The sequence below is a fragment of the Cariama cristata genome, unplaced genomic scaffold (assembly GCF_000690535.1).
Source record: "Cariama cristata isolate BGI_N322 unplaced genomic scaffold, ASM69053v1 scaffold41823, whole genome shotgun sequence".
NCBI classification, from domain to species: Eukaryota; Metazoa; Chordata; class Aves; order Cariamiformes; family Cariamidae; genus Cariama; species Cariama cristata.
In genome coordinates this window covers 11926-30576 of record NW_009609898.1, presented here as the reverse complement: position 1 = coordinate 30576, position 18651 = coordinate 11926, and the positions used below count along the sequence as shown (strand labels likewise).

The following is an 18651-nucleotide window of genomic DNA, read 5'->3' as shown; positions in this document are numbered from 1 at the left end:
GGGAGAGGACAGAGGTCTTTAACTTGCCCTGGCTAGTTACTGCCTAAACCGTATTTATAAAACATTCGGGGCAGTCGGCTGGGCCTGTGAACTGGTAATGGTTAGAGCGCTCGACTTGGGCGGCATCTAAAGTGTGGGTGCAGCAAGCTTGGCCGTCGGGCCACTGCCACCCTGGGGAGGTAAAATGGGTCATTGCCTGCAGAAACATTCCCTGGGAAATGAAAACTTGAGCCAATCAAAAAAGGTATTTCAACCCGGTAATAAAATTAATGAAACAGCATGCTGTTGTGTCTAGAACAGTTATTTCAAAGCTTGTCTTTTCTGTGGGTATGATCTTTAGTCCCTTCTGTAACACCTGCACTGTATTTAGTGTTTGCCTCAAACTAAAAGTAATTAATAAATCAAAGCAGATTTCTAGGTAGTATTTGTGTACTGGTACTTTTTTCCAGCATTGCCTATGATGGAAGGATATGATTGTTGTGTGCATTTCCACTTGGCTATTTGCATAAAAGAAGTATTTCTAAGTACTGAACAAAACTCATCTGTAACAATGATCAGAAATGTATCGGAGCAGAAACTATTTCCATTTCTAACTTTGGGAATTATTTCAAAGTTGATGATAATTTTACTGACTGTTAAACATTTTAAAATGTTCAAACCTTCTAAAGTTCAATTTAAGGATGTTCTTAAAAGCTAGTATGCTACAGTAGGTCTCTTTTATTAATGGTGTTGCCATTGTCCTCTTGCAGCGCAGAGGTTGTTCAGGAAGGAAAAACTTTGCAGCATTCCGAAATACGAAACTGATTCCCATGGAAACATCCTCATCCTCTGACGACAGTTGTGACAGTTTTGGTTCTGATAATTTTGCAAACACAGTAAGTACAGTACAAGAACAACTAAACTGAATGTGCAGTGCTAGTAAAGCTTGCAAAAATGTAAGGCTGGTAAAGCTAGTAAATGTTTTGTGCACAATTAAAACTGCTTGCTCTGCTTATGTTTTTGTGTAGTAGTTACAAATCTATGCTATATGCTGTAGTTTCATTTTGCTCTTCACTTGTACTTCTAGGTGTTAATTGTTGGAAACAGATTAGCTATTTATTCTAGCCTTTGAAATGTCACATAACCTAATGTGCCTGATAATTTGCAACTGCAGTTCTGAAACCCCTTGCCAAATGCCTTAACTATTTTTTTTCTTTATTAAAAAAGCTATTTGCTTATACTGTACTTGTAAATGTGAGTAATTTTCTGTACAACTTCAGTTAAAGGATATTTTATTCTTCATAGAAATGCAAGTTTAGGTCGGGTATTAGAGAAGAACTGGCAAAAATTTTTCATGAAGCCTCCGATGATGAATCCTTCTGTGGCTTTTCAGAAAATGAGATTCAAGGTGCATTGGTAAGACAGTTAATTTTAGTTTGCAATTTTAAATTTAAATACTTACACATTTTTAATTGAAAAATAATGGTAGCTTCAGCTTGAAAGTCAAATGTTGTCAGAAAGAAGCATAATTTTATTTTAACTTACAGTCTAAGTAGCCATAATTTAATTTTCTTTTCATCTCCATAAAAAGCCCCCAAACTCCTGAGCTTTGCAAGTTCAGAATAGAGTCTGCCGTAAGGATTTTGAAATATAATACCTCTTTGCTGGATGTTACTCTGTTAGACTCTAACATTTCTGGTTTCCTCAATATGAAATGTTATGCTAGCCCAGGGACTCCAGCAAACCTGAGAAGTTTCTGCGTATATTGACATGCAGTCAGACCTGCACTCTGACAGTGTAACAGGAAATGCTGTACTTCTTTAGCAGTAGAGAAATAGTGATAGGTGGTGAAATCTGCTTTCCTGCTTTTCCTTAGCATCAGTGCAAGAGCAATTTTATTGCTTGGAAAGACCAGCAGTTGGTATTTGATAGCAAAGACAGAAGTAGTACTGTGTTTGGCACAAAATAGGTTTGTCATAACTTCAGAATGTGCTGAGGAATGACCAGAAAAGAGTAACATCTGATTGGAGGAGGACATATCTGAGTTAAATAATACACAACAGTAAAGAGAATAAGTAGAAGACAAAGCTGGGATAGATATGTAAGAAAAAGGAATCAGTAACTATACATAATGGGCAACCAGAACCACATACCTGGTTTAATAAAAACCCTGTGCAAATAAGGATTGCCATTTGAGACTGATGGTCTGTGCATGTGAAGAAGGGAGCCTGTTGTTGCCTATGACCACCATAAGACTGTCTTACTGAGTCTAAACCTAAAAGTCAAAGCCTGTTGCAAAATGGACCTTTAACTAAAGAAATTAATTTCTGTGCTCACTGAACCCTTGATTCTTGCAAAAGTTCTAAGCAAGGCATCAGAATTAAAAGATAAGAAAATACTGGGATTTTATTCATAGTTATTTCATTGACTGGCTCTAGAAGGAATTTTTCACTTGATATTGTTGATACTGTGAGATGACTATTCTTGACAGCTTACCAACTTGGGTTTGACCCTGGGCTGAGAACAGTGTAATGGCTTTTTTTACAGCCAAATACTCTGTGTTGCAAAATCGAGCCCTTTAAAAGCAATTCTCTTTCACATCCAAACTGTCTTTGCTATTAGACCTTTGCAACTGAAACCAAGCTCCTTTTTCTGATGTGTTGCAGCAGCACAGTGTGGCTCTCCCTGAGAGTTTGAGAATTTTTTTATTCCCTGCACCCCGCTCTCCTCTTGCCCCTGCCCCCCAGCACCACCCCCCTGAGATTTAAATGTCTAGGTTTCAGCCAGATAACCTCTTTAACCACCCCTAAACAAAATATTGTCAAACTGTACTTAATTGCAGAGCAACTCACTTGGATTTATATGCTTCCTTTCTGATTTGTTAACAGAAACTGGAATCTGATTCAGAGGAGAATGGTACAAGCGCTGAAAGTGAGGTAGCTCAGAGAAGGCAGAAGTGCCTTGTTCCTTTAAAAGTAGCCATGAAGTTTCCACCTCGAAGATCGCAGAGGAGGAAGGGTGAGATGGAACCTCTTCCTGAAAAGCTGATGCCTGCTCCAGATTCAGACTCTGACTCTGAAGAGAAGGGTGCCATGTTTTTAGAAAAAAGAGCTTTAAACATAAAGGAAAACAAAGCAATGGCAAGTACTCAGTGCCTCCCTGGGGGCCCCCCCTTCTTCCCCCACCTCCCCCCACTTGACTCTTAGAGGACCTCTTTGGTTGTTCAAATTAATTCTAATGGGAATTTTGTGAATGCATTAAGAGGAATTTATGTTCCTAATATTTAAATCTGATACTTTACGTCCGCTGGCAGGTGAAAATCCATAGGCTAAGTACTTCAGTAAAAATCTATAGGCTGTAAGCCTAAAGAACAGGGCTTCAACATAGTAAGTTTGAGCATTTTCAAATTACTTGCAGTCACTAGAACATAAATAAGACATAAAAGAAAGACGATAGAGTGACTGCATTTCCTATAAGCAATTGTGCTTCTAGCCAGTTGCCCTAATCTAATAGTCTGTAATAGCACATAAACATCCTTTTAAGGCCTTACTTCCTTTTTCTTTTCCTTGTTAGCTTGCGAAACTAATGGCTGAGTTGCAAAATGTTTCTGGTATCATTGGTGGGAGAAGATCATTGCCAACTGTCAGTCGCGTAAGTATAAACTTACTATATTTGCCTTCAGATTTCTGAGAGTCAAATTCTGATATTACAAAACAGGACGCTCAATTAGAAACTTAATAAACCATGTAAATCAAAGTCCAGTTCAGAATTTTATTGCTTCTTAAAACAGGCATCCTCATTGTGCAATTCTCTTTTGATTTGCCACTGTATAAAGCAGAACGGATTAATTCATAAAGGTTAGGTGTCTCCACAGGCCAATAAAAGTAAACCAGGTGCTGTGTAAATATGTATTTATACAAAGGCTGGAGATAAGACGGGTTCAGACTTTGAAGCTCAAGCCTGAATATTCTGCAAGTTTGGAGCCTTGAAAAAAGCCTGATATTTGGCCTAACTAAGTCCTTAAAGAAGGTTGGGTTGTGAATTGGCAGTGTAATGAGTTTCCCTTCTAATTTACCTGTAAGTTGTGTGAAGATGGGAGCAACACTAAAAGTTGCAACTCCTCATAGACATGGGTTCTGCTGCTGTGTGGGGGAATTACTGTATCTTATAACTGCACAGACGCAAACTTGCTTTTGACTATTTCTCTGCAGCTAGCAGAATGCCCAAGGTGAATTTGCCTAGGATGTTTTTACCTAGTGTTTTCTAATTTGGGATGGGGGAAGACTTCATCTTTGGGAAAGACAGAAGGAAGGTGTGTCTTTTGAGGGAGGAATTCATAGTAGGGACAGGAGCTGTTTGGGTTTTTGCCTTTTTCGTTATGGGCTTTTAAACTTTACCAGGGACCAAAGCGACTTCCAAGGCGTTCATTGCCCAGAAGTGCTTTGAGGAGGAACCCAGACCGAAGTTCTCGGCCTCACACAAGATCCAGGTCCCTGATTGAAGGTCCTCCTACTCCTTTACCAGAAGAGGAAGATGATGACCGGTACATCTTAGTGAGAAGAAGAAAGATGTCTGATGAATACCTGGAGGTATGTTGAGGCTCTAGTTCTCCTGTTGCATGTTGATCATGAAGGTGGTTTTGTATCCCTTCAAGAAAATAGCAATTAATACAAAGCAATTCATAGAGAGTTGATCATGAGTATGCCATGGCCTGGGAAGAAGTACAGAAAATAGCATGTGTGTGTTCTCCATTTCCTCCTGCGTTATCCTTGAAAAGTCACTCCCTCTTGCACTCCATCAAGAATTAAGCAAGATTCAGTAGCATTTCTGTGTACCCTGAAGGTGACAGATGAAGTTAAGGTGCTAAAGCTGCATCCATATTGTATGTCTTTGCAAAGATCTGTTATCTCTTGTTTAAATATATGATGGATATTTGAGACTTTGGCATTGCTTTGAAGATCCTTGCTTTGTTTATGAAGAGTTTTTCTGAAACTGATACTGAAAGTCTTGTGTCTTTACTATTCAGCATGAAGCGCGAACTCCCAGGAGGGGTCACCGTGGTGCCATGGCTTTTCCACACATTGTGCGCCCAGTTGAGGAGATAACAGTGGAAGAGCTGAATAATATTTGTGGATCAGCAAGAGATAAAGTATATAACAGGGCCATGGTAAGTATATTCCAACTTTGTGAAATGCCTACTTTGAAGTCATTTTCTTGTTATTCACTGATTGTGGTTTAGCATCAAATAGAGCAGATTCCCTCTCGCTGAGAGGAAGGATATGATTTTTTTTGGAAGAAGTATGCCTCAGATCTTGAAATGTAATCTCTTATCTTTTCCTGAATTTATAGAATGGCCTTTACCAAGCCAGTTAGCTTACTTTCACCCTGAAATAACTGTAGTACCTAGGTGATACCAGCCAAGGAAAGTGATTAACAGACACTGCAGATACAGTCTTAAAACAGTCTTGGTTCAAACTTGCAAGGTGGCTTTCTGTTTCAGGATAAGCACTGCTAGCTGCCAAAGAGATTACTTGTTAAATGCATTATTCATCTAACTAAAGAGCCATCTTTAATATCTTGTTTCTTGAACTACTTTCCCTGTGTTCTAGGGATCCACCTGTCATCAGTGTCGCCAAAAAACCATAGACACCAAGACAAATTGTCGTAACCCTGATTGCATAGGAGTACGAGGCCAATTCTGTGGGCCATGCCTCCGCAATAGATATGGGGAAGATGTCAGAACGGCGTTGCTGGATCCAGTAAGACAATATTGAATATTGGCTTTATTGTGCTTAACCTGAGCAGAGAGATGCATTGGTTACTCACAGTGAAAGAGTTTTAGCAGGCAAACTGCTTACAGTGCTGTAGTACATAATGCAGTTCTGGTGTGATTCAAACTGAATCACAGAATCTTGTGTTGTGTAAACTTGTTGTAGTTACTACTTCTGTAGCTTTATTTGCAGGAGTAAACTATGAGAGCAGAGCAGCTCCCAAAATATTCTTGTATTTGAGCATCAGAATAGTGTTCTCTTTTGCCTTGCGTTAGTGCTTAATGCCCTATGGAAAGGAACTGTATAGTGGACAAAGTGCTGCTGTTGTGGGCTGTGGAAGTGGTGCAGGAGTTGAGCAGAGTGAAATGCTTCCTTGCCCGCAAGGAAGGCAAAGGAGAGTTTAATCCCTTGCAGACTGAAGAATTTGTACTGTAGCAGTGGTTTAGACAACTTCTGTAGCGCTGATGTTCACTGCAGAATTTTGTGTGGAGCAGGGCCCTCTTAAGTTGCGGGTGTGAATCACGTCTGGCATTCCAGTTCAGTTAAAAAGGCTTCTTGTCTGTCTTTTGTCTAGACCTGGAGGTGCCCACCATGTCGTGGAATCTGTAACTGTAGCTTCTGCAGACAGCGAGATGGCCGATGTGCTACAGGTGTCCTGGTCTATCTGGCCAAGTACCATGGCTATGACAATGTCCATGCCTACTTGAAAAGGTAAGTATGCCATTGTGTCAGTGGCATGGCTCTGCTTTAAGTGGGATAAGCAGCCCAGAACTGGGAGGGGAGAGCTCTCCACATCCCAGTTTGTCAGGTAAATCTCAAGATCAGTCCATGTTGCCTTTAGAATCTGAGATTTTACCATACAATTTTTCTGACATACCACTTGTTGTGGGTAAGAACCAACATATCTACTCTGTCTTTTGGCTCTCAACTTCAGCTGTGTTTATTGTCAGGGCTTCCACTAATCTGTCTAAAGAGTTTCCAAACAGTGTTTTGCTACAAGCTAACTCATGTTTCTGCTTTTCTTTCAGTCTGAAACAAGAACTTGGAATGGAAGACTGAAGCTGTGACTGCCTTTAAATTATATACTCTTTCACCAATGTCATATTATTGCCTACAGTGAATCGTTTAATCAAATGAGATTACAAAGCCAGTGCCTTCCATCCCTCCCCTTTTGGATAAAAAAGGATAAAGAACTTTCACTTATCTCGGTGCAAATCATACTTGGGAAAACTGTTTAATGAAGGTCTTTGCCCACAGGCCATTGTTTTCTTTTTAAACTTTGCAAATCAAATAGCATCAGTCCTTGCTTTCAAGCCAGTAACTTTTTTTTTTTTTCCTGAAAGGAGATGGGGCTTTAAGCCATTAAGAGTTTAATTCATGCAGTAATCTGTGCTGCAGGTTTATTTATGCTTTGAAGTTGATCACAAAAAGATACAGATGTTCTGACAATTCAGGGCACTGCTACCCACAGAACCAAGTGGAGAAAGGTATGTGCTTAACTCCAGGCTGACTTCTGCTGCAGTACAGACTCTTACTTAACATATGTGGTCAAATAGAAGCTAAGAATTCTCTAAAACAATAACGCATTCTTCATTTCAAAAAGGAAGCCCTGAAAGTTGCAGCTGAGCAGTCTCCAAGCACTAATATTTGGTTTTTATAGAGTACTCAAAAGTGCACATTGGCCATTTTAAGGGAGATTCTCCAAGTGACTTAAAAAATGCAGCAGAAGCAGTTGGGGGTGGCGCTTTGTATTTTTGCTCAGATGAGAGGAGGCCACTGCTGAAAGCTTCCACAGCATCAGCACTAGCATTGCCTAGTGATGACAGTGATGTGAATGTACAGGTATACATTGTGGAGGGACACCTCTGTCTAAAACAGAATGTACCCTTTGTTAAATTACTGGTTTTGTGGGTTCTCCCTGCTGTTGCTGCAACTGCAGAACTGTTTCTTTGCAGAATCAATGCTGGTCCTGGGGAAGAGGGATGCTTCCAGACCAGGGCTTGGTTAAGTAGAGGGGTAGTGGTTCATGTGCCTGTTGGACAACTACAAGCGGATGAAAGAGAGTAACTTGTTGAATTTGGTTATCAGGAAAAGGGGCAATGACAAACAATCACTGGAATCAGAAGCCTGAATTTTTTTTGTCTCTGAAAAAAGTTAAAAAGCAAGGACTTTCTAAGCTACAGTCCAGCTTAAAGTGAGTTATTCTACCGGTTGCATAGAGCAGCATAAACATAAATAAATAATGTTCTCAAGAGACACCCTGGTTGTAGTAACAGGTGAGGAAGATGCTTGCCTCATCAAAAACGCTTTTAAAAATAAATAAAAAGGGAGATGTAATGGGTTGCATACAGTTTGTAAGCACTTACAGATGTGGTTGGTGCTGTGGTCACCCCCTTAACAGTCGAGCCATATTTCTGTATCTGGTTCCGCTGATTGTAGAAGGATATTTTGCGTGATGTTGTTAATGAAGCACGAGTATTGCAAAAATGGAGCTGAAGAATTCTAATGTGCTGTGTGGGTGGGGTCTTGTGTACTCAGTGCTTTGGAAAAGAAGGTACCATGAAAATTGCATCCAGAGAACCACAAAGTAAATAAATGCTCTTAGTTTGGTTATGGAAACTACTGTATAAGCTTTGTATAAGGTTTAGAGTCCAATGTTATAAATAATGTACAGTTGAATAGTAGAAGAATCAACTTGCTTTTATTGAGCACTAGAACAGAATATGGGTTTAGGCTTCTCTGCTCGCACAGTATTTGCACTGTGTGTATACATAATGATCCACAGTTTGTACCTTTCTGGGAATTACATCAGTGTGTGTGGGACGGGAGGAGAGAAGAATTTAGAAGTAAAAGACATTTATGTCTCAGACTTGGAGTTCTGTTTCATAAATCATCTGCCCTATTGAAAATCTGTCCTCTCTCTGTCTGTTTTTATAGTGTGAATAGCTGTGCAATCTGAGGTGGAGAGTGCTCTACCTTCTAGGTACATTTTGTGAAGAAGGAACTCTAGAAATGCATGTTCTGACAGATAAGAGTGATTTTCCGCCTCCCCCAATTGCTGGGCTTGCCTTCTGATTGCTAGAGTGTGAAAGGACTGTGCTAAAAGCAAACCCTTGCGTCATACCGCGGAGACTGCTGTATTTAGATTTACTCAGATCTACAATGTTCTGTACATTTTTTATTTTGTACAAGTTTTTTATTTTGAAAATAAAAATTTTCTAGGTTAGAATTTTTGCCTCAGCTGTTTTTAAGAAACCCATTAGAACTATGCTTAGATTTTACCACCTTTCAGGTAAACTTTTGTTGCAAAGTAAAGGAGTCAGTTGCTCCCATCATAACTGGGGGAGCAGTGGGAATGTGATTTTTCTCTCCCAAGGCCTGTGTCCCTGAACCAGGCTTGCTCTGATATTCATGGTATTTGGATTGAATTGTTTGGTACCTGATGACTAACTTGTGATGGTAGAGATACCTAGGTGCTGAGTTCAGGCCAGATCAGACTAAGCACAGGTGCTATGTACTTACCCTTCTGTGCTTTTTTTTTTTCCTACTTTTTTTTTAAACTAGAGGGCTACATCCTGAGCTGGGAAGGACGAGGTGGATATTATCATTTTGGACACAAGTCAAATTGAGGTGCCTAATACTATATATGGGGTTTTTTTGTTGTTTTTTTTTTTTTTCTAAACAAACTTAAGTAACTTCTCTCAAGAGCTCTGTGCTGGAGCAGAGAATTACCTGGAGGGCCTTGATTGCAGGCTGACAGTGCTGCAGACTGCTTGTGATACTCACACTAATGCAAAAAGAAGCAGCATATCTGGGTCTAGAGAGAGGAGTTACATGAGACTGTGGCAGATAGATTACACAGAGCCAACCTGTAATGAGAGAGAAAACAGGAACGAAGTGATCAGGCAGAGTGACTGAGCTGTCCCCAGGTACTCTCTACTGCTAAAATTCTCATGTCATTACTCTCACCTGAAATCTTTGTTTAGTTGCGTTACCTTTCATCACACTGCTCGTGATGTGAGAATAAACTTGTATGTAATTGTATAGTATGTTAGTTGATGGTTTACGTGATGATTTTAAGGTGTCTCAATACACCTTTTTCCCAAGCCTCTGTACCACAGCTACTTAAGTACTGTTGATACTAACTTGACAAATAGTTAAAGAGGTTGTGGTTTATATCTGCAGCAAATGGGCAGCAGTAAGAAACTTTGAGGAAAAGATCCTAACTGTCAGCTTTAAAAACAGAGATGCATGGAAATAGACTATCACTGCTAAAGAAAGAACAGAAGAATGAAGCTCATGTGTGAGGTAGAATGACTGTTGATTTACTTTTGAAAAAGGCTACATGAGTTGATATTCCCTCACTACTCTCAGCTTTAGGGCCAGGTGATCTTGTGTCTAGGTCTGATAAAACTTTCTAATTTTTTTTAACCTAGTATGATTATTTATAACTGCTAGAAATAGAATACTAGGCAAATTACACTCTTAAATTCCTTGGCGCTTTGTTCCCTCTGATGGGAAGCGGATGGGAAGGGCATTTGTGGCTGTGTAATACAGTCTGAGAGAAGTGACTATGCTGGAAGGGTGAGTGATAGCTTTTTTTTTTTTAATGTTAAATATGGAAATAAAACCCCAAACTTGCTTCTGAGTAAGGTTTTCATTGCAGTGATATGGTATCTGCTGATGGAATTGGCCAAAAGCTCTTTACTATCAGAAGATTCTCTTAGGCTAGTGTATATGAATATATGTTATTTGCTTCTTCCCTGTCTCACTTGCTTTTTAATTAAGCCACATGTTGAAGCATTAAGTATCTTTAACAATCTTGAGAGAAGGATTTTTGTCTTCCTTACCTATTAAGCAAACTGGTTTTTTCATTATATGTAAATTACAAAAATAGCATTGAAGTGTTGCTTCACAGGCTGATGAAGTAGCATACACTGTAGATTTCAGAGCAACACACTCAGCTGCTTAACCAGTTATATTAGTGTAGGGAGCCACAATGGAAATTTTAAAAATAGGCATCAGCTTTGGAAACTAACCCCTCTTCCTTCCTAGCCTCATGGGGTAATATACCTTTATTTTGTCTCCCAGAATCCTGAAAACATATTTTTAAAGAGAAAAGCAAGGAGATGATTACATAACAAAGCAGCATGATCGTTTGCTTGGGTAGGCTAATGGGATCAAAAAGGGCAAAATGGTTGCATCTAGTCAAAGAACAGCTTTCGGTGTTCCAGGGTGAGGGAGCATAGCTGACTTTGAAACCTTCCGTGTAATACACAACGTGCATCTGAAACATTTGGCAAGAGAGTCACCCACTGACCTCTGCTGGCATAAACCAGTTTGTTCTCTTATGGCTTTTTGCTAGTGCAGCTCTTGCACGGCTAGTGGCATAAGCTAGCATGGAGATTTTGGAAATACTGCCTGCTGTTCTTTCATGTTCTTGGCCTCGCGATTAAAACAAAGTGAGTAAAAAGATATGGCTTTCTCTGTCAAGTACAAGCTGGCCAGTCTATAGGGTCCTAAACACCAGCACCCAGGTAATGCTGAAATGTGTCATAGATATACATCAGTGTATGGGCTCCAAAGGTTAAGAGAGGACAGCATCACACTTTCATGCTTGGGTCTCACCCTTCTTCTAAATAATAAGCCTGGGGCTCCTAGATGGGTGTAAAAAAAAAAAAAAAAAAAAAAAAAAAAAAAAAAAAAAAAAAAAAAAAAAAAAAAAAAAAAAAACAACCACCACACACAAAAAAAACCAAACAAAAAAACCAAAAAAACCACAAAACAAACAAACAAACAAAAAAACCCCACAAAACCAAAAAAACCAGGAGGTGAATTGTATGTTTGAACCCAAAAATGTAATCATCAGTGCCGGTGGTAGGAGTCCTGAAACTGGGAGGTGAGGGGGGAAATTGGGGATCCTATTGTTACTTGATATTTACAAGAAGTTGTGGATATTGAATTTTTATGAAAACATGTCTAAAGCATAGAGCTACAGTCACATTAAACAAGATCTGCTTGCTGCTGTTTGGTACAGGCTTACTTCCAGCTAGAACTGATTGAACTCTGGTTGCAAGGATGGCAGACAATTCTGTTCTGTGGAAAAAAACCCAGAAGTCATGGTATGGTCAGGATGGGGTAAGAAGGCATTGCATCTGTCTCTTATTAGTAATGTTTGTGCTGATCACTTGAACTTGAAAAAAAACCCGGTTGAACTGTAGATCCTTCTGTGTTGAGCCCTACTCATACAATCTTTTCCCTGGAATATGTCTGCAAGTAAATCTTAAATCTACTCCTGAAAATGGAAACAAAACATTACTGAAATTACAGATTTGTGTTTGGGCTCAAGTTAGCTTTATATCCATACCTGTCTGTTAATATTATTGCAGGCAGGGAGAATGAAATTGTGTGCTAGGTTGTGTCAAGAGGTATAAGTAACAGAAGCCTATGGCAGGGATCCTCATTTACTTTTGAACACGTACACAATAACAAAGCAATCCTACCAGCCATCCTTTTTTTTGGCCTTGCTTTACTTCCTTTTAGCTTAAATGCCCATGTGAAAGTGGTATGTTTGTGAATTGCTACATAAACTGGGCATGCACAGTTGACCGCTGCTAGGGCTGATGGTGAGAGGGCTCCCACAAATACAAAAATTTGTATTGTTCATGTTGTCAGAGAATTAGCAGTTATGCCTCATCCTTGAATATCCAAACAAACTCTTGTTTGAAAATAAAACTACTGGAAAGACTATGCTGAGAACTTAAACATTTTAGACTTCAGAGATATTTAGGTGTTTTCTATTTTATTACATAGCTGAAGTAAAACAAGAAGTTCAATCACTGTCATCCATTTTGTTTAATACCTTGGAGATTCACCATCTTTAGATGTGCTCTGAAGTTCCAGATCTAGAGGCTTAGCTATGTTACTACTCAAATGTGAATGAATATAGGCACTCTTATCTTATGTGATTCTCTTCTTACATAGCTTATTAGCAGAATTTAGCAGTAGGAAAGATTCTATTTCTTAGCGCTTTTGTGCTATGGGTTTTTTATTGTTGGGTGTAGGGGGGAGTTGGTTTCGGTTTTGGGTATTTCTTTTTGAGGCTGGTTGTAATGTGAATACAAGTGATAACAGTGAATCATCAGGAAAAAAAAAAACCTTTGGAAATAAGCCAGAGTCAAATTCTTTTCTCGTGCTCTGTTCAATCTGCTTCCTCTTTAAAAGAAAACTTTCACATTAGCAGAAAAATAAATGCTTAGCCAGAGTTCTTTTTGTGTCCCTTTCAGCAGGGAGAAGGGGATGAGTGTGCTGAGCTCAATGCCCATGCTGGATTCCTCCTGCCGTGGAGAGTTAACACTCTAAAAGCTTTTTCTTCCCCCTTTATTTCTGTTTCCATTTAATTCTTATGAAAAAGTTGCGATGTTACGATTTTGGTATTGGAAACCAAGCACAGAGTTTTGTTGTGAGGAACTGAACTGCTTTGATATAATCCCAGTTTTCTCTGGAAGAAGTAACTTCTGCTTTTTAAATGGTTGCTGTGGCTAGAAAACAGCATCTACACTACAAAGCTCTGAAAAGTACCTCCAGTAAATAAAAATATACCAGTACGTATGGTATCTATGTGCCCATTACAGTATACAGATACAGTGTTCTGTCAAAGCTTTCTGGTATGATCTTAACAAGTCACTTTGTCTGCAGCTGTAAGACCAAATCCCCATTCACACACATAGCTAAAGTCTGCTTTAGAAAAAATTAACAATTGAATGTTCTTAGCATGATTACAATTAATTTTCATCAAGACATGCAGACTTACCCACAGCAAGGAATAATGCTTTTTTTTTCTATATACCTTCTAAGCACTGGAGATACACACCCTTTCTCCTTGAAAGCAGAGTTAGTCTATTTCTTAGACATACTCGCTATTAAGTATATTATGCATTATAGCTGAAACAAGGGAGTTGAGAGTATTGCAATCTATTAGGTACTGTTTTCTTTCTTCCTACCTGTTTTTGCAGTCTCCAAAAGCTTGTGTCTAGCATCTGGGTGGTTTTTTTTCAGTTCTGAGGAAAAGTTATGGATGAGATGAACGGTTTGGCTGATATCAGGCTTAGCCAAGTTGCTAATTAAGCCTGTCTGCTGAAATCTAGCTTCTGTTTTTCCCTGTATAGATATCACATTACACTTGGCATGTTGGGATCCACAAGGAGATGCGATTCCTGTCAGATCTTAGGGTTCCCTGCTATCTAGTGAAACAGCCAACCTTGCTGGAGTGCCCTTGCTCTTCCCGGTACACGATGGCTTGCTGTACAATGTGCAAGAAGACATGGGTTTTGTAAAAGGGATTCTCAGAAGTGCCTATGATAAATAGCTTAGTTTGTACAAAACACTCAACTCCTCCCCACAGTTAAAAACACCTAAGCCTTTCTGCCTCAATTTCTGAGCAATGTTTTCTTGGTGTTTGCCTGGCATCTAGACCATGTTGACCTTATCCCTCAGAAAATAAAGTCGTTGCAGTAGAAGAGAGGTACTGGAGGTGTCAGGCCACAGTAGTGCAGGGCACTGTTACTATTACTTTTACCTGTAGTTGTACTGAGCTCTGCAGTGCTGTGGTTAGCGTGTTTCTGGGACATGGAGCACCAAAAGTAGAGGAGGAAGAGAAGCTGTCCTGTAGTTGCTCTTTGTGTAAGGATCATTCAGCAAGTGCCACTAAATCCCACCACTAGTGAGATGAGGGGGGATTACGTTTTGATTGACAGCCTATCTGGAAGCACAGATATTCATCAGCCACTGTTGGCAAGACTGAAGTTCCTCCACATCTGTCACAACAGAAACTCGGGTACTAAAGGGACTTTATGAGAGTGAATGTAAGTGTCATGAAATACAGGCGCGATGGAGTGAAGCAGCAGCTACGGTGGATCTAGTCCTAAGGTCCTATGTGGAGTTAATTGCTTGCAGTTTACTTGGAGGTGATGTGTAAGGGGGAAAAGGTGCATGTTGGTGGAAGTCAGAGAGGCTGTTCTGATGACACATGGTTACAAACTCGTAACTGCACTGTATGTGTTCCAGTGAGGTTTGGTGGAGGCCAGATCACAATTTGGCCGCAGCAAGGAGACTGAGTGGGAGATACTGAGCTAACAATCTCAAGATTCCCCAGGTTTCCTTAAACTAAACAACCAAGGGAAAAAATACAGCTCATTCAAAAATGTCCATTAAATAGGAGAAATTCTTTCAGCTGTATGAATTGCCCTCAGTGACCCTGGGTTTACCCACACACCTTTTTTTCTTGCCCTAAATGAAAGACTTGCTTTAAAAAAACCCTGATGGTACAGGCCAGCAATACTATTTGTTGATGTAGATAAATCTACTTGAAAATTATTGAAGCAGTGCTCAAGCTATGGCATTGGATTTTTCTAATGTGGTACCATATAGCTGGAGGTACAGAAAACATTCTTGGATGACAGAAGTTTCAAGGGTTTTCTCCTGATGCTGAGCTCCTCCGATGTATCTCCTAAGACATTGCCAATGCATGCCTTTTGTTACAGTTCAGAGAGGTTTGTATGCTAAAGTCTGCGATTGCTGAAAAGGTGTAAATGATGCTGGAAAGTAAATATAATTTGCAGCCTTGGTTTGAACTATAGGTTCACGTTCAGCCTATTACGTATTTCTGTATTTTTCTTAAACCTGTTAGAAGAAGGTTTCATCTGATCAATTGATGTAAAGCGAATGGAACGTAAGGCGTTGTTGTTTGCTCATATGTTGGTTCTCTGAGATAAAATGCCTTTCTGTATCCTGCTAATACATCCTAAATTTTTTGCTGTCACTGACTTGCAATCGGAGACACCAGACTAAGGCAGGCTGCTTTCTTGAGGGCTAGGAGAGACTCACATTGAAACACTCCTCCTTGACCCATAGACAAACCCTTTCATCTTCGCTAATGTGCATTATTTTACTTTTTGCAACAGATACCCCAATTTCTGTTTTGCCATCTGCTCTGTGGCAATTGACACTTCAGAGGGTTGACTGTTTATTACTTACTAGCCATGAATAGGAATACAGTAAATTCTTTATGAAATGAAAATCAATACTCACATACTGCATATTGAAGAAAATAATTGTTTATGGCACTCAGCTTAAGCTGTTCTGGTAATCACGTTGAAAAATACAATATTTATTCATTAGATCAAATTTAATGAGGCCTCCTGGCAGTAATTATAAAAATTACTGTAGCAGTAAATTACTAATGAGTTGTGATGTGCTTCCTACCTGTGAGGAAGGACTGGGGGTTGAAAAACCTGATATCCAGACAACACTAGGGAGGGTGAGATCTTGAGGCTAGGAGTCAAGCTCACAGCAGCGCGGAAGTTGTTCACTGCACCTGAATAGTACGGCGGGGGGGTTTTTTTCTGCACCCGAAAAAAAAAAAAAAAAAAAAAAAAAAAAAAAATTAAAAAAAAAAAAGGCAGAAAGACTCATAATCAGGATTTTCACTTTAAATAGACAGTAACTCTAGGTTCGTTTCCAAACCAACACGTATAGGCAAGGGAACAACGTTATCAATAGGAGGAAGAGACTCCTTTGCCGTATGTACATCATCTTGTCCACAAAAGCAGCTGAGGTGACCTAATTTACTGTTGTAGATCTTAGGCTACGAACAACTTCTTGCTTTCTAGTTGTTATAAAGTTTCATGCAAAACACAGCAAAGAGGACAATGTTTTCTTACTGCCCTTAAATCTTCAGAACAGTCACCTAAGATGTGGAGCTAAGACAAAGGTTGAAATCGCCCACGAGCTTGCTTTGATGCAGGGAGTTTGACCCCGATTTCTTTCTTCTTCTGAGACAAAGCTTTAAGGAATGCAGAGGCTTTTGGTAGCAAACGGTACACCGTATGAATAACACTGAGGCATAAAGGTGTAAAAATGGTGCCACTTCTATCAAAAGTCTGGGTTTCTGCTGAGTACAGGGTGTTGCTGCAGTAGCAGAGGCTGGCTAGAGAAAGGGGTTCTGCTGCATGCTAAAATTAATGCACAAGTGAATTCTCATATATTATGTTTCTTTCTGTAGCTTGCAAAGGTGCCATAGATTTGACAGGTGGCCTTTGGTATCATAAAACAGTGAATAGGCTAGGTTTTAGCAAGTATTTGCTGCAAAAGATTGATCCTGGGTTCAAACATCTCTCCAAAATCAAATAGAAAAAGGCTGTGAATTTTAATCTCTCACAGCACAGAACTGCTCTTAAATATGCTGCTGAAACTTGAAAAGGAGTGGGGAAGTCTAGTACAATTTGTCTCCTCCGTATGCTGGTATGTTGCACTAAACAGGACCACTAGGCATGGATACTTCCACACACTCCTACATGTTGTGAAGTCAAAGGGGAGAGAAATGTGTCCATCGACCCTGGAGTCATCTTCCAAACCCCTTGAAAGAAGCAGAAATGTAAGTCCCTTGCACACAACCTACTTCTGTGCAGAGATTCTGTGCAGCGATGCTGCCTTTTGTGGAGCTATGGGTTTCTTAAGCTGAAAGAGCCCCGAAGAGTCAAGCATTGCTGTATTGAGCTCGAGACCCTTTGTGGCTTTAGCCTCACATCTAAATAAATGTATACACTGAAAAATATTTACAATTGGGTCTTACAAAACCTTGGGCGAGCTAGTAAATGAACAGCAACAGATCAGCATAGAGCAAGACTATTTTGCAGTTTCCACAGTTTCAAGAAAAAGGGTACACCTTCGTTACCCCCTCTAAAAAGCAGTGGTTTGCAGTGATTTAGCTAATTCACATTAGTTAGCTTCTTGTTACTGCAATAAGGTAAGAAGAGATTATGCCATGATGCAATTACAAAAAGACAACATCTCTCTCTCAACCAGAAATTAACCTTATCTGACTTCATTGTCACAAAATCCACAGAGCCTGCTTTGTCTGTCCTGTTATGTCACCATGACAGAGGTAATGCAGTCATGCTGCGGAGAAAAAACATCCGTTTTTGGCTGTAAAGATGGTATCTTGGCTGCTCGAGTGCTGAGTTCTTTTCCTAGTGCTGCCATGCATTTCCTCAGTGACCTTAGGAAATTCAGTCTCTCCCTGTTTTCCCTTTTTAAAGCATGGAAATCCTCTCAAGGCTTTCCCTTGCAGTCTGGTCCTGTCTGGAAGAGAAAATAAAGTGGTTTTTTATTATTAGCTAAACTGAATTTGGCAATGGACAGATGTTCACTTTGCATACAGCTGTGCTGGCTGAAGATGCATTTTTCTGTCTTCCTGGAGCTGTTGTGAGGCTAAATTAACACTGATACAAAATTCTGTGGTCTTCAGAGAGAAAACACTTTAGAAATGGGAGTTATTGTGGGTTGGATTTTCAGAACTGCTGTCAGCCACAGCTGAAATCAGTGGAAGCTGTGGGCTGAAAAAGCTGGAGCTCTGAACTACAATAGTTTACATGAATGTAGAAGTAGTTTATGGCTGGCATGGGAGTTTAGATCAATCTATGTTAAAAGCTCTCAGGTAAATACAAAAGGTAGACTTGGTGGAATGATCCTTTTTTTTATTTTTTTTATTTTTTTTTTTTTTCTTGGGCTTTTTTTTTATTTTTTTTTTTTTTCCCAAACTGCAGCATGCAGGTCTGAGGACTTATGCCCAGAAGGTTACAAGCTTTCACCACAGGCTGGCTGGCTATTGTCTCATGATGCAAAATAGGTTTTCAGTTAGTATTGTGAATTATTATGGAATCTCACAGTAGCAAAATGGGAGCAATTTACCTAATGTTTCTTCTTCCACACCTATGAAATTAATTTAATGTGTGTGGAGGGGTGGGATACTGTAGAACTAAACCTAAAAACTAAATAATAACGATGAAGCTTTTAAGAGAGAATGTCTCACAATCTGACATAAGTAGTAAGATTGTTGCTG

At 39.6% G+C, this 18651-nt stretch overlaps 1 protein-coding gene across 1 annotated transcript; it reads left to right on the top strand.

Annotated features, from left to right (window-relative positions):
• Window positions 1–755: 755 nt before the first annotated feature.
• CDCA7 (cell division cycle associated 7) lies at window positions 756–6957 on the top strand. The gene is made up of 9 exons (XM_009697658.1): window positions 756–875; window positions 1285–1395; window positions 2868–3119; window positions 3553–3630; window positions 4380–4568; window positions 5006–5146; window positions 5589–5738; window positions 6325–6461; window positions 6779–6957. The coding sequence occupies exons 1-9, from the start codon at window positions 810–812 to the stop codon at window positions 6807–6809; spliced, it is 1155 nt and encodes a 384-aa protein (XP_009695960.1). The 5' UTR covers window positions 756–809; the 3' UTR covers window positions 6810–6957.
• Window positions 6958–18651: the final 11694 nt, after the last annotated feature.

Coding starts and splice junctions, on each gene's coding strand:
- CDCA7 (XM_009697658.1), top strand. CDS start 810: ATGGAAACATCCTCATCCTCTGACGACAGTTGTGACAGTTTTGGTTCT. Junction 3,120..3,552: donor TAAAGGAAAACAAAGCAATG/GCAAGTACTCAG, acceptor TTTCCTTGTTAG/CTTGCGAAACTAATGGCTGA. Junction 6,462..6,778: donor GTCCATGCCTACTTGAAAAG/GTAAGTATGCCA, acceptor CTTTTCTTTCAG/TCTGAAACAAGAACTTGGAA.